We start from the raw sequence: 17,177 nt of genomic DNA on the forward strand, positions 1-17,177 counted from the left end.
TGCTGACCCTCCGAAGATCATGAGGCTACCATTCGGTGTCTAAAAGTCACCGTCCTTCCCCTCAGCATCGTCTGCCACCGGCTTGGGTTCCTTCCTATGCTCCCCCTTGTTGGAGCCACCGGATAGGAACTGCTTCATGTGGGTGAAGTCTTTGTACCGGTGCTTGATGGGGAAGGCATGGTTTAGACATGGCCCTTCGAGCATCTTCTCGAAGTGGTCTGGGGTACCCTTAGTGGGCTTCCGACCCCCCTTGTGGTCGACAGCGGCCATGAGCGAGCCCTCATGTCGTGGCTTATTTTTCTTCTTGTTGGGGCGGTTGGAGGCGCCTTCACTGGCGTCCTTGTCCCGCTTTGCCTTGCCCTTGGGGTGGTAGAAAATCGCTCCGACTGCCTCCTCACCCAAGGCATGCCTGGTGCCGATGTCGAGGAGCTCCTTGGTGGTTCGCGGGCCCTTGTGTCCCAGCTTGTGAACCAGGAACTCGTAGGTGGTCCTGAATAGGAAGGCTCCTATAACGTTGACGTCAGTGACGTCGGTCAGCTCATTGCACTACCAGGAGAAGCACCAAATGTACTCACGAAGTGTTTACCTGGACTTCTATCAGTAGTTTTTGAGATCCCACAGGATTCCAGGATGCACGTAGGTGCCCTAGAAGTTTCCCACGAAAATCTCCTTTAGGTCCGCCCAACCTTGAATCCAGTTGGGCGGAAGGTGCTCCAACCATGTTCGTGCCGAATCAGCCAGGAACAATGGAAGGTTGTGGATAATGAAACTATCATTATCGGCTCCACCAGCTTGGCAAGCAAGCCAGTAATCTGCGAGCCACAGTCCGGGGTTTGTTTCCCTAGGGTATTTTGGGATGTTAGTCGACGGTCGGTACTGCAGTGGGAAGGCAGTGTTGAGGATGTGTCGGCTAAGGCCTGAGGTCTTGGCAGGTCAGGACTCAGGCTCTGGTCCTCACCGCTATCGTGATAGCCGTGATGAGGGTGGTAGCCACAGCCGACTTCCTCTCTCTTAGCACTTTGTCCACGGTTACAGACATCTAGGGTGTTATGTGCGTCATGGTGGAGGCTGAGACACTCATGCACTAGGGTTGTGGTACGCCCCATGCTGGCACGTGGCACCTGGTGGACAGACACGTCCCTAACATGTCGTCCCAAGGGTGCGCGCTGACTGGCGTTGAGCTCGCGTCGCCGAGACAGCGAGCTTTTGGTCTGCTGCACCACCGCACGCTCGAGCAGCGTGCGGATCTCATGATGGGCCCAATGATCCTTGGGTGTCATGGTCTCTGGGAGTCCTCAGAGCAAGGCCACCATGGCAGTGATGTTCTAGCTTGCCTGGGCGAAGTGTGGGAGGGCTCCATCGTCTTCGACGATCCTCCGATTCACATCGCGGGCCATGGTGCGCGCATGCCTGCCGTCTCTGCAGCGCTCGAGTTCTTGCTTGAGGTCTGCGTGCTCTTGCTCTAGCTAGAGTCACGCATCCTTGATTTCCCTGTGCCGCGTCCTCAGCTGCTCCACCCGTAGGTGAGGCGGGGCCCCTGCATCTCCCTCGACCTCATCATCAAGGACATTTGGCGGGGTAGCCCCTCCCTCGTGGATGCTTTTGACACGTCCCTCGGGGGTACCTGCCATCAAACATCCTCATGAGGGGTGATGGCGCCCCCTCATAGAGTTAGAGTTAGAGGGCAACTCTGAATCTCTCGTGAGAAGGTCGTGCAAAGATTCCATGATGTATTTGGTCATCCCCATGAACTCATCATTCGTAGGGGATGGGTGCATGCGCCGCGCCATGAGGTTGTCAACGGTCCTTGCGGCGTTACGCAGATCGAACGAGAACGCTATCGGGGTGCCCCAGATGTGGTATTCTAGGAAGAGCAGTTCCTCCCCGGCAAGTTGCGTCATGACATTGGTGAACGAGAAGGTGAGGCAACACAGGTCCTTTCGGGATGATCGGGGTCCCAGGAAGGCGTCGAGCTGGTGCTCTAGCCTCCCATAATCGAAGCCGAGGAGCTAGACGCTCTCGGGGACATGGGCCTCTGGCATGTGCAGCAGCAGCTCCTCAAGCGCCTCGATGATCACGGCAAGGCCGGTAGAGTGGATAGGCTGGATGGTGGTAGGAGACTGTGCCAATTCTCCCTCCATCGTGATGATGAAGTCCAGGGTCCTGAAGTACACATGTGCACTCGAGACCCAACTGACGCCATGACCAGCCATCCGAGGCCTAATGTGGACATCGAGACATGCAAAAATACCCTACCTAGTGCACCAACTATCGGTGTTTCGCATCATCGGCTAGTAAATTTGTATCCGCACGTCTGGCCAGGATGGTGTGCTCAGAGGACACAAGGATTTATACTGGTTCGGGCAAAATGTCCCTATGTCCAGTCTACTGATGCTCATGTTACCGACACTAGTTTGTAGTAGGGGTTACAAATGGGCAAGAGAGGGATAAGTTCCCAAGTCTCTGGTGAAAAGATCAAATGGAGTCAAGTCTTGTTGAGCTCGTTCAGCTGTGTGTTCAATTTGCCCTGTCCTTTTTCCCCTTGGGGCATCCTGCTTCCCCCTTTATAGGTAAAGGGGAAGGCGCAGGTTACAGAGGGAAAGAAGGAGAAAAGTGATGGATAACAAGGCCTCTAGGGCCGCCGGGTCCATCTTCTCCTTCATGCGGTTCCCGCTGACGCTGTAGATGGTGACGGGGATGGCTCCACATTGGTGTCCTATTCACCACTGGTGCCATGCCCTGACGTCATCAGCTGGTCGTGGCATCCCATCCCATCCCGGTGGATGGCGTGGAGAACCGACGTGCCGGTTAGTGGCCATACGACGAGTAGGCAGCACAGTGATCATGCACCCGTCACTGTTAGTGATTTGAACCCCTGGGCGTGGCCTGACGTGGCCATGGGTCATGTCAAGACGTTCCTGCTTCCTGCCTGGTGTCAGAAGTTTGACCCCGGGGTCGTACCTTTTGACCCGTACTGGTTGGAGGCGGTATGGGTCCCCATCGGGCGAGACGGAGCCCGCATCCCAGGGATCGGGCGGGACGGAGCCCGTGCCCTTAGGGTCGTGCGACACGTCTCCCGTTCCCTCGAGGTCAGGCGACACGGGGTCCTTGATTATTCCAACCTTAGAAATACGTCCTTGATTATCTAGGCGAGTCATCATCCACGGTCCTCAGATCCCTTCTTCGAGTATCCCTAATACTGATTCCTGACACGCACAGAATTACCATTATAGCATTCTAGCCAGAAGTATTCAGGGTATCAGATTTCCACCGAAGATAAACACAAACCTTATACTCCAAGTAGTATTTCGAACATAGAGGTACAAGTGTAGAAGAGTCGATGATTCCTGGCATTCCTTCCGCTTAGTGTACAAGTGGCCCCGAGTACACTAGTGGAGGTCGCCGACAACTCCGGTACTTCTCCACTCTTACTTTCTCACTCCCTACACTAGAACTAGGTAGAATCTAAGATAAGAGTGTGACTCTTCTTCTCTTCTTGCTACATTGTGCACTCTTGTGTTCTGTTTCTTCCTTGATGATGATGAGGAGGAGGGGAGAGGCCTCCTTTTATAGGTGGAGAGGAGGGGGTTCCTTGGAAAATGCTTAATCCCCTCATAGAAAGCACCAAACCGACGTCCAAACCACCATCTAGGTGCACTGAACCTAGACGACACCCTAGGAACCGACATGGGTAAGGCAACATCTGCCAACACACGAAAGATGGGCCCAAGAAGCCCAGTGGTGGTGCGGCCGCACCCCAACTAGGCCCAAATGGCCCCATATTTGGTGGGTCCTGCAAAGTTTTGCGCCATTTGGAGTTGATTTGATATGGGTTTTGGCCTTTTTTCTCCACATGACTAGGCCCTGATTTGCCTAGTAAGTGGGACTTCTCCCCTTGGGCTCATGTCAGGTAATGTTATGCCTTGTTCTTTGTGTACTTTTGACACGTTTCTCGTGTTATCCCGACATGTCCTCCTGTAATTGATGAATCACCAAAACTCGTGGAACTTTGTTAGTTATGAGCCCTATTTCTAAGTTTGGTGTTCATATGGATAGATTTTATATAAATGTTGGCGGTTAAAAGTGTGAGTTAAGGACCGCCAATAGAAGACCAATGAAAAGAAGAACCGAGGAGAGATTGTGAAGAAGCAATGTACCTTTGACAGGCTCATGAGCAAGTATAAGCAACAAAAGGCTGATTCCTAGAATCGACCGTTTAAAAAAGAGAGTCTACTCCTCCCAAATGAGAAGATGACAAGTCTAAGCAATTGACAGTAGTCCAACCAGCAGCTCCGCTTCAGAGAGTTGCTCCTCGTGAATCTCGATGGGGTCCCCCGATTCCACCTCCTGTTACACCGCAATGGGGTCCCTATGGAGTTTGGGTGCCATATCCTCCGGCGGCACCTATGCATCATCAACAAAGGTGGGGAGAGCCTGCTGGTCATATTCCAAAACCTTCCATCTTTAGCCAATTGAACAATGGTCAATCGAGCTCTAGCGGTGTAGGTCAAGACCACGTGATCACCTCTAGGACTTTGACTCCACGAGAATCGGGAAAGGCACCAATAAAGCAAGTTTATGTGCCTAAGAAGGTTGAGGTTCCATCGTTTCCCCACCAAGAGCTAGGCCTCAATCGGTGATCACAATCGGCTCCATGGAAGCTCCTGTCACTAATCATCATGGGCAGATTGTCATTGAAAATCCTCTAGCACCTAAGCAAGATGAAACTCCTGAAGATGTTGCTGGAGTAAAGAAGAAGAAGAAGCGCCGAGGGAGATTCCAAGTATAGGCAACCCATATGGTGTCCTCATGGATTGAATAAGACTCAACGGCATAAATTGCAGCGTGCTTGGCATAAGCAATAGAAGAGGCAGAAGCTTGCCAAGATGGAGGGTGAAATCTTCAATCTCGTGCACCCGAAATCCCTCCAGAAGGTCAGATTCCGCTGCTGGCCAATCGGCTCAACCAACTTCAAAGTCGGCTAAGATGACTCCTATCCTAGACTAGTCGGCTAGGCTGACTGCCCCTGCTCTTGCCGCCTAGGTGCTCCAGAGTCGGCTAAGCCGACTCCCCTTGCTGTTGCTACTCTGGAAGACCCAGAGTCGGCTTAGCCAACTCCCATTGTACTGGGTGCCTCCAAGGTGTCCTCCAATGATTTCACTTCCACCATTGCTGCCTTTGTTGGCATGGAAGTCCCTGAGGTTCCCGATGAGGACATGGTTGATTATGAGGCCACTCCGGAGAGAGTGGAGGTCAATGTGGTTTACATGTCCATCAATTACTACATTCCCGAAGATGATTCGGCGGCGATGGAGTTTAACTTTGCAACGGAGAGTGCTATATTTGAAAACCCAGATGACTCCGTCAACCATCTCAAGCCTCTACATGTGAAGGGCCATATCAATGGCACTCCGGTTCATAATAAGTTGATGGACAATGGGGCAATTGTAAACTTAATGCCATGTCCGCTTTACAAGAAGCTCGCTGGCACTAATGAGGAGCTGATCAAGACCAACAAGATGATTAGCAGTGTTCGAGGAGGCGCTCCTATTTCGGCCAGAGGAGTTGCTAACATGGAGCTCACCATTGGAAGCAAGACTTTGGCCACGGCATTCTTCGTCGCCGACGTGCAAGGTAGCTATAACTTGATACTTGGGCATGATTGGATCCATGCCAATTGTTGTGTACCATCTAGCTTGTACCATTTCTTATCCAATGGGTGTGAGACGCTGTTGAGGTTGTGCATTCAGATTCATCGGCTGACGTTGCTACAGCCGATGCTCCTACACTTAGGGGCACGATACTATTGCCTGCTTGTCAGGTAGAGATCTTTCTATCTATGAATTAATTAGTGTTACCAAACTAGGCTTTGTTCCTATATCTCTGAAGCCGATAGATAATCGGCTCAATATCATCGTGTAATCATTTATTGTAATGGATGCCAACGTTGAATGGTTAAAACATCGTGTTGAACAGTAAATGCAATGCCTTGTCTATGGAAAGACAGTGCAGTTTCATTTTATTCTTAACTATGGAAACGTATATAATAAATGTAATGCCTTGTTTTTATCTCTCGGTTCATGTCAAGTGATTTTGAAGTTTGTTTTTCCTGACATTCTCTGGGGTACCATTAGTTTATCCAATGTCTTATCGTGTTAGCTAAAGAACTTTCAGTGTTAAGTGCTATGCAAACAGCTTTGACAAAGCACAATTAGCTAAGTACTTTAAATTTTGATATAATTAACTTTGAACTTAATGTGTCCCGTAGCGTTAGCACGAGCAATATACTAGTGTTTTTTAGAAACTGGAAAACTTGTAGCCTCTACAGCCACGCCCACAGTCAAGTCTTACAACGTTGTTTGCTTATTTGCTGAAAAAATAAAAGGGGCAGAGCACACATAAATATAGAAGGAAAACATATGTAAAGCCTGTTATCTACTTTTGCAACACATAAATGAACATACATTAATCCATGCCTTAGAAAAGCACAAAACAACCCCGTCCATTCTTTTTCCATATTTTGGACAAAGGTCCACACACATGACATGCAAAATGTACTACTCAAACAATCAACGTGAAAGATATATCTGTAAGTATTCTGCAGAAATTTATAATTCTACACTACGGGGAACGGGAGCCACGGCAAAGCCATGAATACACTCGGCAAAGGGTTTGCCGAGTGTAACACTCGGTAAAGGGCACTCGGCAAAAAATTCATCGGCAAACTAATTTTGCCGAGTGTTTTTCGTCGGGCACTCGGCAAAGACGTTGCCGAGTGTCCGAAAAACACCCGGCAAACATTTTTTGCAAGAAATAAAAAAAAACAAATTGCCACCGGCCGCCGCAAAGCACGGCCACCACGCCGCCACCGCCCACCGCCCACCACGCCGCCACGCCTGCTGCCGTCCCACGCCGGACGCCGCCCGCCACCACGCCACCCGCCCGCCACGCCGCACGCCACCCCGCCGAATCCGGGAGAGGGGAGGGGCCGCCGCCGGGCCGCCGTCGGATTCGGGAGGGGAGGGGCCGCCGCCGGATCTGGGGAAGGAGTAGAGTGGGTGGCGCCGGGGAGAAGGGGAGGGGGCGGTGGCCAGGGGAAGGAGGGGTGGCCGAGCTGCCGCCGGATCCTTCCGGGAGGGGAGGGGCCGTCGCCAGATCCGGCCGGGAGGGGAGGGGCTGCCGCCGGATCTAGGGAAGGAGTGGAGGGGCCGGCACCGGGGAGAAGGGGAGGGGGCGGCGCGGCGCGTGCGCGTGCGCGGAGAAGGGGAGGGGGCGTGCGGGCTCGGCGCGGGGAGAAGAGGAGGGGCCGTCGGCGGGGAGAAGGGGAGGGGGCGGCGCGGCGCGGCCCATGTGGGGAGAAGGGGAGGGGGCGTGCGGGCGCGGCGCGGGGAGAAGGGGAGGGGGCGGTGGTGGGTGGGCGCGTGGGTGCGGCCGGGTTATAGGAGTTTTGCTTTGCCGAGTGCCGGATGGGAGGCACTCGGCAAAGCTTGTTTTTTTATTTTTTTCCTGCCTTTTTTACACAGTAAGTAGTTTTTTTTACTTTGTCGAGTGTCCTAGATCTGGGCACTCGGTAAAGTTTTTTTTTCATTTTTTTCTTCTCCTTCTTTCCCAGAAAAAATATTTTATTTCTTTGCCGAGTGTCCTAGATCTGGGCACTCGGCAAAGTTTTTTTTCCTTTTTTTTCTTCTCATTCTTTCTCAGAAAAAATATTTTATTTCTTTGCCGAGTGCAAAAAAGAAAACACTCGGCAAACCCCTTTTTGCCGAGTGTTTTTTTTTACACTCGGCAAATCTCCTCTTTGCCGAGTGTTTTTTTTTTTGCCGAGTGTTTTTAACGCAGCACTCGACAAATAACTTATTTGCCGAGTGCCCGAGAGAATACACTCGGCAAATATAAAAACACTCGATAAATTTGACGTTTCCGGTAGTGCTACTGTTACCAGCGATTTACTATATTCAGCCACTCCAAGCATAATCACAGATACAAATCTCATGCTACAAATATGGGGCAGTTGTCCAATTGCTTGACTGGACTGTTCTTTCTCAATCAAGCATATGAGTTTCTTCTTACTTTTCGTAGTGCATCCCTCATTCACGCACTACTTCGATTCATGCAAAACGCCTCCAGTCACTGTTCTGCGCACGTACCCCTGGGCATTAACCGCCTCTCCTCCTTCCCGGCCTCTCGATCGTCCCTAACCTCCGTCCTCCCACTTAACCCCCCGGCCCAAACCTCCACCATTATTGCTCCCGCCAATCAATGCCCCAGCGGCGATCTGCTTTGCTAAAAAGCTGCGGTTGTTAAGTTTCACCTGCAAAAAGGGAGGTCGGTCGGATCCATTCAACTCGTAACAGTACTCCGTCCTGCACTGTCGTCGGCGTGGCGACCGATCCATCGACCTGCTTGCTCCTTTTAAGCCCGCAAGGCTCCGGGCGTTTCTTGCTCGTGGACACGGAGGAGCACGAGAGGTTCCATGATATGGCGGCGCCGGCGCCGCGTGTCCTTCTCTCCAGCTGGTTCGCGGTGGCTGCCGTCACGGCGGCGGCGGCGGGCGTGGACGCGCTCGGGGTGAACTGGGGCACCATGTCCACGCGCGGGCTCCCGCCCAAGGTGATGGCGCGCCTGCTCACGGACAACGGCTTCCGGAAGGTGAAGATCTTCGACGCCGACGAGCGGACCATGAAGGCCCTCGCCGGGACGGGCATCGAGACCATGGTCGCCGTGCCCAACGACATGCTCGCCGCCGTCGCCGACTACGACCGGGCCCGGCAGTGGGTCAAGGACAACGTCACCAAGTACGCTTTCGACGGCGGCGTCAACATCAAGTGCGTAACTGCGTATATACTCCCACCATTGATCATCCGTTTCTCTTCTGAGATGCTCGTGATCTGACCAACCTGCTAGGTTCGTGGCCGTCGGCAACGAGCCGTTCCTCAAGGCGTACAACGGCTCGTTCGACCACGTGACGGTCCCGGCGCTCAAGAACATCCAGCGCGCGCTGGACGAGGCCGGGCACGGGGCGGCGGTCAAGGCGACGGTCCCCGTGAACGCGGACGTGTACGACTCGCCGGCGAGCGACCCGGTGCCGTCGGCGGGGAGGTTCCGCGAAGACGTGGCGGGGCTCATGACGGACATGGTCCGCTTCCTCAACCGCAGCGGCGCGCCGCTCACCGTCAACATCTACCCGTTCCTCAGCCTGTACGGGAACGCCGACTTCCCGCTTGACTACGCCTTCTTCGACGGCGGCGGCGCGGCGAAGCCGGTGGTCGACGGCCGGGTCACCTACACCAACGTGTTCGATGCCAACTTCGACACGCTGGTGTCGGCGCTGAGGAGGGTCGGCTTCGGCCGCCTCCCGGTCATGATCGGCGAGGTCGGCTGGCCGACGGACGGCGACAGGCACGCCACGGCGGCGCTCGCGGAGCGCTTCTACGCGGGGCTCCTCAAGCGCCTCGCGGCGAGGCGAGGCACGCCGCTCCGGCCCGGCGCGCGCATCGAGGTGTACCTGTTCGGGCTCATCGACGAGGACGCCAAGAGCGTGGCGCCGGGCAACTTCGAGCGCCACTGGGGCATCTTCACCTTCGACGGGCGGCCAAAATTCCCGCTGGACCTGCGCGGCGACGGGCGGCCGACGATGCCCGTCCCGGCCAGAGGCGTCGAGTACCTGCCCCGGCGGTGGTGCGTGCTGAACCCCATCAGCTTCGGGGACGCCATGGACGGCCGGCTTGCGGACAACGTGGGGTACGCGTGCTCCCGCGCCGACTGCACGGCGCTAGGCTACGGCTGCAGCTGCGGCGCGCTGGACGCGCGCGGGAACGCGTCGTACGCGTTCAACGCCTACTACCAGGCGCAGGGGCAGGTGGAGTCGGCGTGCGACTTCCAGGGGCTCGCCGTCGTCGTCGACGAGGACGCGTCGCAGGGCGCCTGCAACTTCAGCGTGCAGCTCGTCGGGTCAGGGGCGCCGGTGGCCGCCGCGGTCACCACGGTGGCGGCCGTACTGGTGCCTCTGTTTCTTGTGTTGCTTTGAGCTGACGCGAGGTGTGGTGGCCTGAATCTGGATGATCGTAGATTTGTAGGTAAGGCGACGCCATTACAGTGTGTACTAGGTACTTTCATGTTTTGATTGACCATCACGTGGGACGAGTCATGAGTGTTAAGTTCGTAAGGGCTGTTTGGTCACCCCTGCTGAGTCACTTTTAGTCACTAAAATATCAAACACCCTGACTAAGGCTTTGTTTAAATTTAGAGGGTAAGTTTTGAGGTGTCACATCGGGTGTTACATGGAGTGTCGTATGGGATGTTTTGATACTAATAAAAAAAACAAATTACAGAATCTGTGAGTAAACCGCGAGACAAATTTATTAAGCCTAATTAATCCGTCGTTAGCATAGGTGTTACTGTAGCAACACATTGTCAAATCATAGACTAATTAGGCTTAAAAGATTCGTCTCGCAAAGTAGTCGCAATCTGTGTAATTAATTATTTTTTTAGTCTATATTTAATACTCCATGTATGTGTCAAAATATTTGATGGAATAGGGTGTAAACTTTTGGGGAGGACCTAAACAAGACTTAAAAGGGGTCATTAAAGTTTAGTGGCTTAAGTCGCCAAGGTAGCTAAAAGTGGTCTCAGTTAACTTTACTCTCTTTCTCTCTCCTCTCCTTTTCATTTTTAGCCTACTTTTAGCACATGGATCAAACATAAGGTCACTAAACTTTAGAGGAGCCACTAAACTTTAGAGGGGTGACTAATGAAACCAAACATGCCTTAAGTCAGGAAAATCTAGCTAAGCATGTACCACGAGAAGTTATAAGGACACTAGCTGGCTACTGACTCAGTTGTGTACGTGTTTTCAAAAAGACTAGTAAACGTGTCCATTAGCAACGAGATAAAAAGCTATAAAATATTTATAAGAAACGATGAGGAAAATGATACTCTCAATGTTCACAAAAGAATGTAATTTCCGCTTTTTTAAAGTCAAGCAGTTTAAACTTTAACTAAATTTATAAAAAAAGGTACTAATATTTTTTATACAAAATAAGTATCATTCGATTAGTTATAGAATATATTTTTATAATAAATTTTTAGGAACATAAATGCTAATAATATTTACTATTAACTTGATCAAACTTGAGCAAATTTGACCGTCTAGGACTCTATAGTTGTATTCTTATGTGGATGAAGGGAGTACATATCTATTTTTCACATAGCAACCCTCGTCAGGATTGCAGAGATACATTAATTTACACTATTAGAGAATAAACTAATCAAGATTTTAGTTTCAGGATTAGTTGGACTTATCGGCTGATCTAGGTTTTATGGCCTATATGTATGGATGAAAACGGTACGGATATTTATTCGACCGTCCGTTCGACCGAACAAATATGAACACTTATCTGGATAGTTACTCGGATATCCGTAATTTTTTTCGGATACGGATAATAAAACGGATATCTTAGGCGGATATCAAATACGAATGTAATATCATCGATATCCGACGGATATCGGATAATCCGGTTAAGTATCGGATATATCCGGATATTATCCGGATATTATTCAAACGACCTTGGATGGAGAAATTTAAAAATCACAAATTGAAACCGTCAAAACTATCTCAAATGGAAAGTTGACCAAAACAACAATTGTAGATCTTGATGAGTTGAACAAACTTAGTATTCAAAACTTTTCAATTTGAAGTCATTTAGAGTTCATAATACTAGAGTCAAAGTGTTGTTTTTTCATTTGACCAAATTTGACTTGGTCAAACTTGCTCAAATGAGACACTAAATGACCTCAAATGAAAAAACTCTTAATACCAAGTTTAATCATCTCAGCAAGATCTACAATTGTTACATAGCTCATTTTCCCATTTGAGAAAGTTTTATCAAACACTAGTCACAAATTCTTGAATCTCATAGACTTTCTAAAACTATGTCACACACTTGTGAAATTTGAACTACATTTTGTTCAAACTTTATCAAATAAAAAAATGGCCTATATAAGGATTGTAGATCTTGATGAGCTGAACAAACTTGGTATTCAAAACTTTTCAATTTGAGACAATCTACGGTTCCGAAAACTAGTTTGTAGGCGTCGAAATTTAAAAATCACAAATTTGAACCATCCAAACTATCTCAAATGGAAAGTTGACCAAAACAACAATTGTAGATCTTGATGAGTTGAACAAACTTGGTATTCAAAACTTTTCAATTTTAAGTCATTTAGAGTTCATAATACTAGAGTCAAAGTGTTGTTTTTTTATTTGACCAAATTTGACTTGGTCAAACTTGCTCAAATGAGACACTAAATGACCTCAGATGAAAAAACTCTGAATATCAAGTTTGATCATCTCAGCAAGATCTATAATTGTTACATAGCTCATTTTCCCATTTGAGAAAGTTTTATCAAACACTAGTCACAAATTCTTGAATCTCATATAGACTTTCTAAAACTATGTCACACACTTGTGAAATTTGAACTACATTTTGTTCAAACTTTCTCAAATGAAAAATAGCCTATATAAGGATTGTAGATCTTAATGAGCTGAACAAACTTGGTATTCAAAACGTTTCAATTTGAGACAATCTACGGTTCCGAAAACTAGTTTGTAGGCGTCAAAATTTAAAAATCATAAATTTGAACCATCCAAACTTTCTCAAATGGAAAGTTGACCAAAACAACAATTGTAGATCTTGATGAGTTGAACAAACTTGGTATTCAAAACGTTTCAATTTGAAGTCATTTAGAGTACATAATACTAGAGTCAAAGTGTTGTTTTTTTATTTGACCAAATTTGACTTGGTCAAACTTGCTCAAATGAGACACTAAATGACCTCAGATGAAAAAACTCTGAATACCAAGTTTGATCATCTCAGCAAGATCTACAATTGTTACATAGCTCATTTTCCCATTTGAGAAAGTTTTATCAAACACTAGTCATAAATTCTTGAATCCCATATAGACTTTCTAAAACTATGTCACACACTTGTGAAATTTGAACTACATTTTGTTCAAACTTTCTCAAATGAAAAAATGACCTATATAATGATTGTATATCTTGATGAGCTGAACAAACTTGGTATTCAAAACTTTTCAATTTGAGACAATCTAGGGTTCCGAAAACTAGTTTATAGGCGTCGAAATTTAAAAATCACAAATTTGAACCGTCCAAACTATCTCAAATGGAAAGTTGACCAAAACAACAATCGTAGATCTTGATGAGTTGAACAAACTTGGTATTCAAAACTTTTCAATTTGAAGTCAGTTAGAGTTTATAATACTAGAGTCAAAGTGTTGTTTTTTCATTTGACCAAATTTGACTTGGTCAAACTTGCTCAAATGAGACACTAAATGACCTCAAATGAAAAAACTCTGAATACCAAGTTTAATCATCTCAGCAAGATCTACAATTGTTACATAGCTCATTTTCCCATTTGAGAAAGTTTTATCAAACACTAGTCACAAATTCTTGAATCTCATAGACTTTCTAAAACTATGTCACACACTTGTGAAATTTGAACTACATTTTGTTCAAACTTTATCAAATGAAAAAATGGCCTATATAAGGATTGTATATCTTGATGAGCTGAACAAACTTGGTATTCAAAACTTTTCAATTTGAGACAATCTAGGGTTCCGAAAACTAGTTTGTAGGCGTCGAAATTTAAAAATCACAAATTTGAACCATCCAAACTATCTCAAATGGAAAGTTGACCAAAACAACAATTGTAGATCTTGATGAGTTGAACAAACTTGGTATTCAAAACTTTTCAATTTTAAGTCATTTAGAGTTCATAATACTAGAGTCAAAGTGTTGTTTTTTCATTTGACCAAATTTGACTTGGTCAAACTTGCTCAAATGAGACACTAAATGACCTCAGATGAAAAAACTCTGAATACCAAGTTTGATCATCTCAGCAAGATCTACAATTGTTACATAGCTCATTTTCCCATTTGAGAAAGTTTTATCAAACACTAGTCATAAATTCTTGAATCCCATATAGACTTTCTAAAACTATGTCACACACTTGTGAAATTTGAACTACATTTTGTTCAAACTTTCTCAAATGAAAAAATGACCTATATAATGATTGTATATCTTGATGAGCTGAACAAACTTGGTATTCAAAACTTTTCAATTTGAGACAATCTAGGGTTCCGAAAACTAGTTTGTAGGCGTCGAAATTTAAAAATCACAAATTTGAACCATCCAAACTATCTCAAATGGAAAGTTGACCAAAACAACAATTGTAGATCTTGATGAGTTGAACAAACTTGGTATTCAAAACTTTTCAATTTTAAGTCATTTAGAGTTCATAATACTAGAGTCAAAGTGTTGTTTTTTCATTTGACCAAATTTGACTTGGTCAAACTTGCTCAAATGAGACACTAAATGACCTCAGATGAAAAAACTCTGAATATCAAGTTTGATCATCTCAGCAAGATCTATAATTGTTACATAGCTCATTTTCCCATTTGAGAAAGTTTTATCAAACACTAGTCACAAATTCTCGAATCTCATATAGACTTTCTAAAACTATGTCACACACTTGTGAAATTTGAACTACATTTTGTTCAAACTTTCTCAAATGAAAAATAGCCTATATAAGGATTGTAGATCTTGATGAGCTGAACAAACTTGGTATTCAAAACGTTTCAATTTGAGACAATCTACGGTTCCGAAAACTAGTTTGTAGGCGTCAAAATTTAAAAATCATAAATTGGAACCATCCAAACTTTCTCAAATGGAAAGTTGACCAAAACAACAATTGTAGATCTTGATGAGTTGAACAAACTTGGTATTCAAAACGTTTCAATTTGAAGTCATTTAGAGTACATAATACTAGAGTCAAAGTGTTGTTTTTTTATTTGACCAAATTTGACTTGGTCAAACTTGCTCAAATGAGACACTAAATGACCTCAGATGAAAAAACTCTGAATACCAAGTTTGATCATCTCAGCAAGATCTACAATTGTTACATAGCTCATTTTCCCATTTGAGAAAGTTTTGTCAAACACTAGTCATAAATTCTTGAATCCCATATAGACTTTCTAAAACTATGTCACACACTTGTGAAATTTGAACTACATTTTGTTCAAACTTTCTCAAATGAAAAAATGACCTATATAATGATTGTATATCTTGATGAGCTGAACAAACTTGGTATTCAAAACTTTTCAATTTGAGACAATCTAGGGTTCCGAAAACTAGTTTATAGGCGTCGAAATTTAAAAATCACAAATTTGAACCGTCCAAACTATCTCAAATGGAAAGTTGACCAAAACAACAATTGTAGATCTTGATGAGTTGAACAAACTTGGTATTCAAAACTTTTCAATTTTAAGTCATTTAGAGTTCATAATACTAGAGTCAAAGTGTTGTTTTTTTATTTGACCAAATTTGACTTGGTCAAACTTGCTCAAATGAGACACTAAATGACCTCAGATGAAAAAACTCTGAATATCAAGTTTGATCATCTCAGCAAGATCTATAATTGTTACATAGCTCATTTTCCCATTTGAGAAAGTTTTATCAAACACTAGTCACAAATTCTCGAATCTCATATAGACTTTCTAAAACTATGTCACACACTTGTGAAATTTGAACTACATTTTGTTCAAACTTTCTCAAATGAAAAATAGCCTATATAAGTATTGTAGATCTTGATGAGCTGAACAAACTTGGTATTCAAAACGTTTCAATTTGAGACAATCTACGATTCCGAAAACTAGTTTGTAGGCGTCAAAATTTAAAAATCACAAATTTAAAACATCCAAACTTTCTCAAATGGAAAGTTGACCAAAACAACAATTGTAGATCTTGATGAGTTGAACAAACTTGGTATTCAAAATGTTTCAATTTGAAGTCATTTAGAGTTCATAATACTAGAGTCAAAGTGTTGTTTTTTCATTTGACCAAATTTGACTTGGTCAAACTTGCTCAAATGAGACACTAAATGACCTCAGATGAAAAAACTCTGAATACCAAGTTTGATCATCTCAGCAAGATCTACAATTGTTACATAGCTCATTTTCCCATTTGAGAAAGTTTTATCAAACACTAGTCACAAATTCTTGAATCCCATATAGACTTTCTAAAACTATGTCACACACTTGTGAAATTTGAACTACATTTTGTTCAAACTTTCTCAAATGAAAAATGGCCTATATAAGGATTGTATATCTTGATGAGCTGAACAAACTTGGTATTCAAAACTTTTCAATTTGAGACAATCTAGGGTTCCGAAAACTAGTTTATAGGCGTCGAAATTTAAAAATCACAAATTTGAACCGTCCAAACTATCTCAAATAGAAAGTTGACCAAAACAACAATTGTAGATCTTGATGAGTTGAACAAACTTGGTATTCAAAACTTTTCAATTTGATGTCATTTAGAGTTCATAATACTAGAGTCAAAGTGTTGTTTTTTCATTTGACCAAATTTGACTTGGTCAAACTTGCTCAAATGAGACACTAAATGACCTCAGATGAAAAAATTCTGAATACCAAGTTTGATCATCTCAGCAAGATCTACAATTGTTACATAGCTTATTTTCCATTTGAGAAAGTTTTATCAAACACTAGTCACAAATTCTTGAATCTCATATAGACTTTCTAAAACTATGTCACACACTTGTGAAATTTGAACTACATTTTGTTCAAACTTTCTCAAATGAAAAAATAGCCTATATAAGGATTGTAGATCTTGATGAGCTGAACAAACTTGGTGTTCAAACGTTTGAGACAATCTGTATCTTTATCTTATTTGTTGCTTTACTCTTTAGTCTTTCGGCTTAATCTAGATGGATTATGGACTCATAGAGTGGTGTAATGGTTTGCGCACGTATGATATATATATATATATATATATATATATATATATATATATATATATATATATATATATATATATATATATATATATATATATATATATATATATATATATATATATATCCGACCTTCTCCGAATCTGATTCATACCGTATTCGATACTCATTATTCGTATCCGTAACCGAGTCAATCCGTATTCGTATATGTATCCGAACGCTATCCGTGTCCGAATTCGAATCCGAACAGAAATATGAAAACAAATATAATATGAGTGATATCCGTTCGTATCCGATCCGTTTTCATCCCTACCTATATGTGACTGCTCTGCTCCATCAGCTGCACTT

At 44.9% G+C, this 17,177-nt stretch overlaps 1 protein-coding gene across 1 annotated transcript; it reads left to right on the top strand.

The window, feature by feature from the left end:
* Positions 1–8,287: 8,287 nt before the first annotated feature.
* Positions 8,288–10,360, top strand: LOC136482472 (glucan endo-1,3-beta-glucosidase 8-like). Its single transcript, XM_066479684.1, has 2 exons — positions 8,288–8,825; positions 8,905–10,360. The coding sequence occupies exons 1-2, from the start codon at positions 8,479–8,481 to the stop codon at positions 10,025–10,027; spliced, it is 1,470 nt and encodes a 489-aa protein (XP_066335781.1). The 5' UTR covers positions 8,288–8,478; the 3' UTR covers positions 10,028–10,360.
* Positions 10,361–17,177: the final 6,817 nt, after the last annotated feature.

This window comes from Miscanthus floridulus, chromosome 9, assembly GCF_019320115.1.
Source record: "Miscanthus floridulus cultivar M001 chromosome 9, ASM1932011v1, whole genome shotgun sequence".
Classification (NCBI taxonomy): Eukaryota; Viridiplantae; Streptophyta; class Magnoliopsida; order Poales; family Poaceae; genus Miscanthus; species Miscanthus floridulus.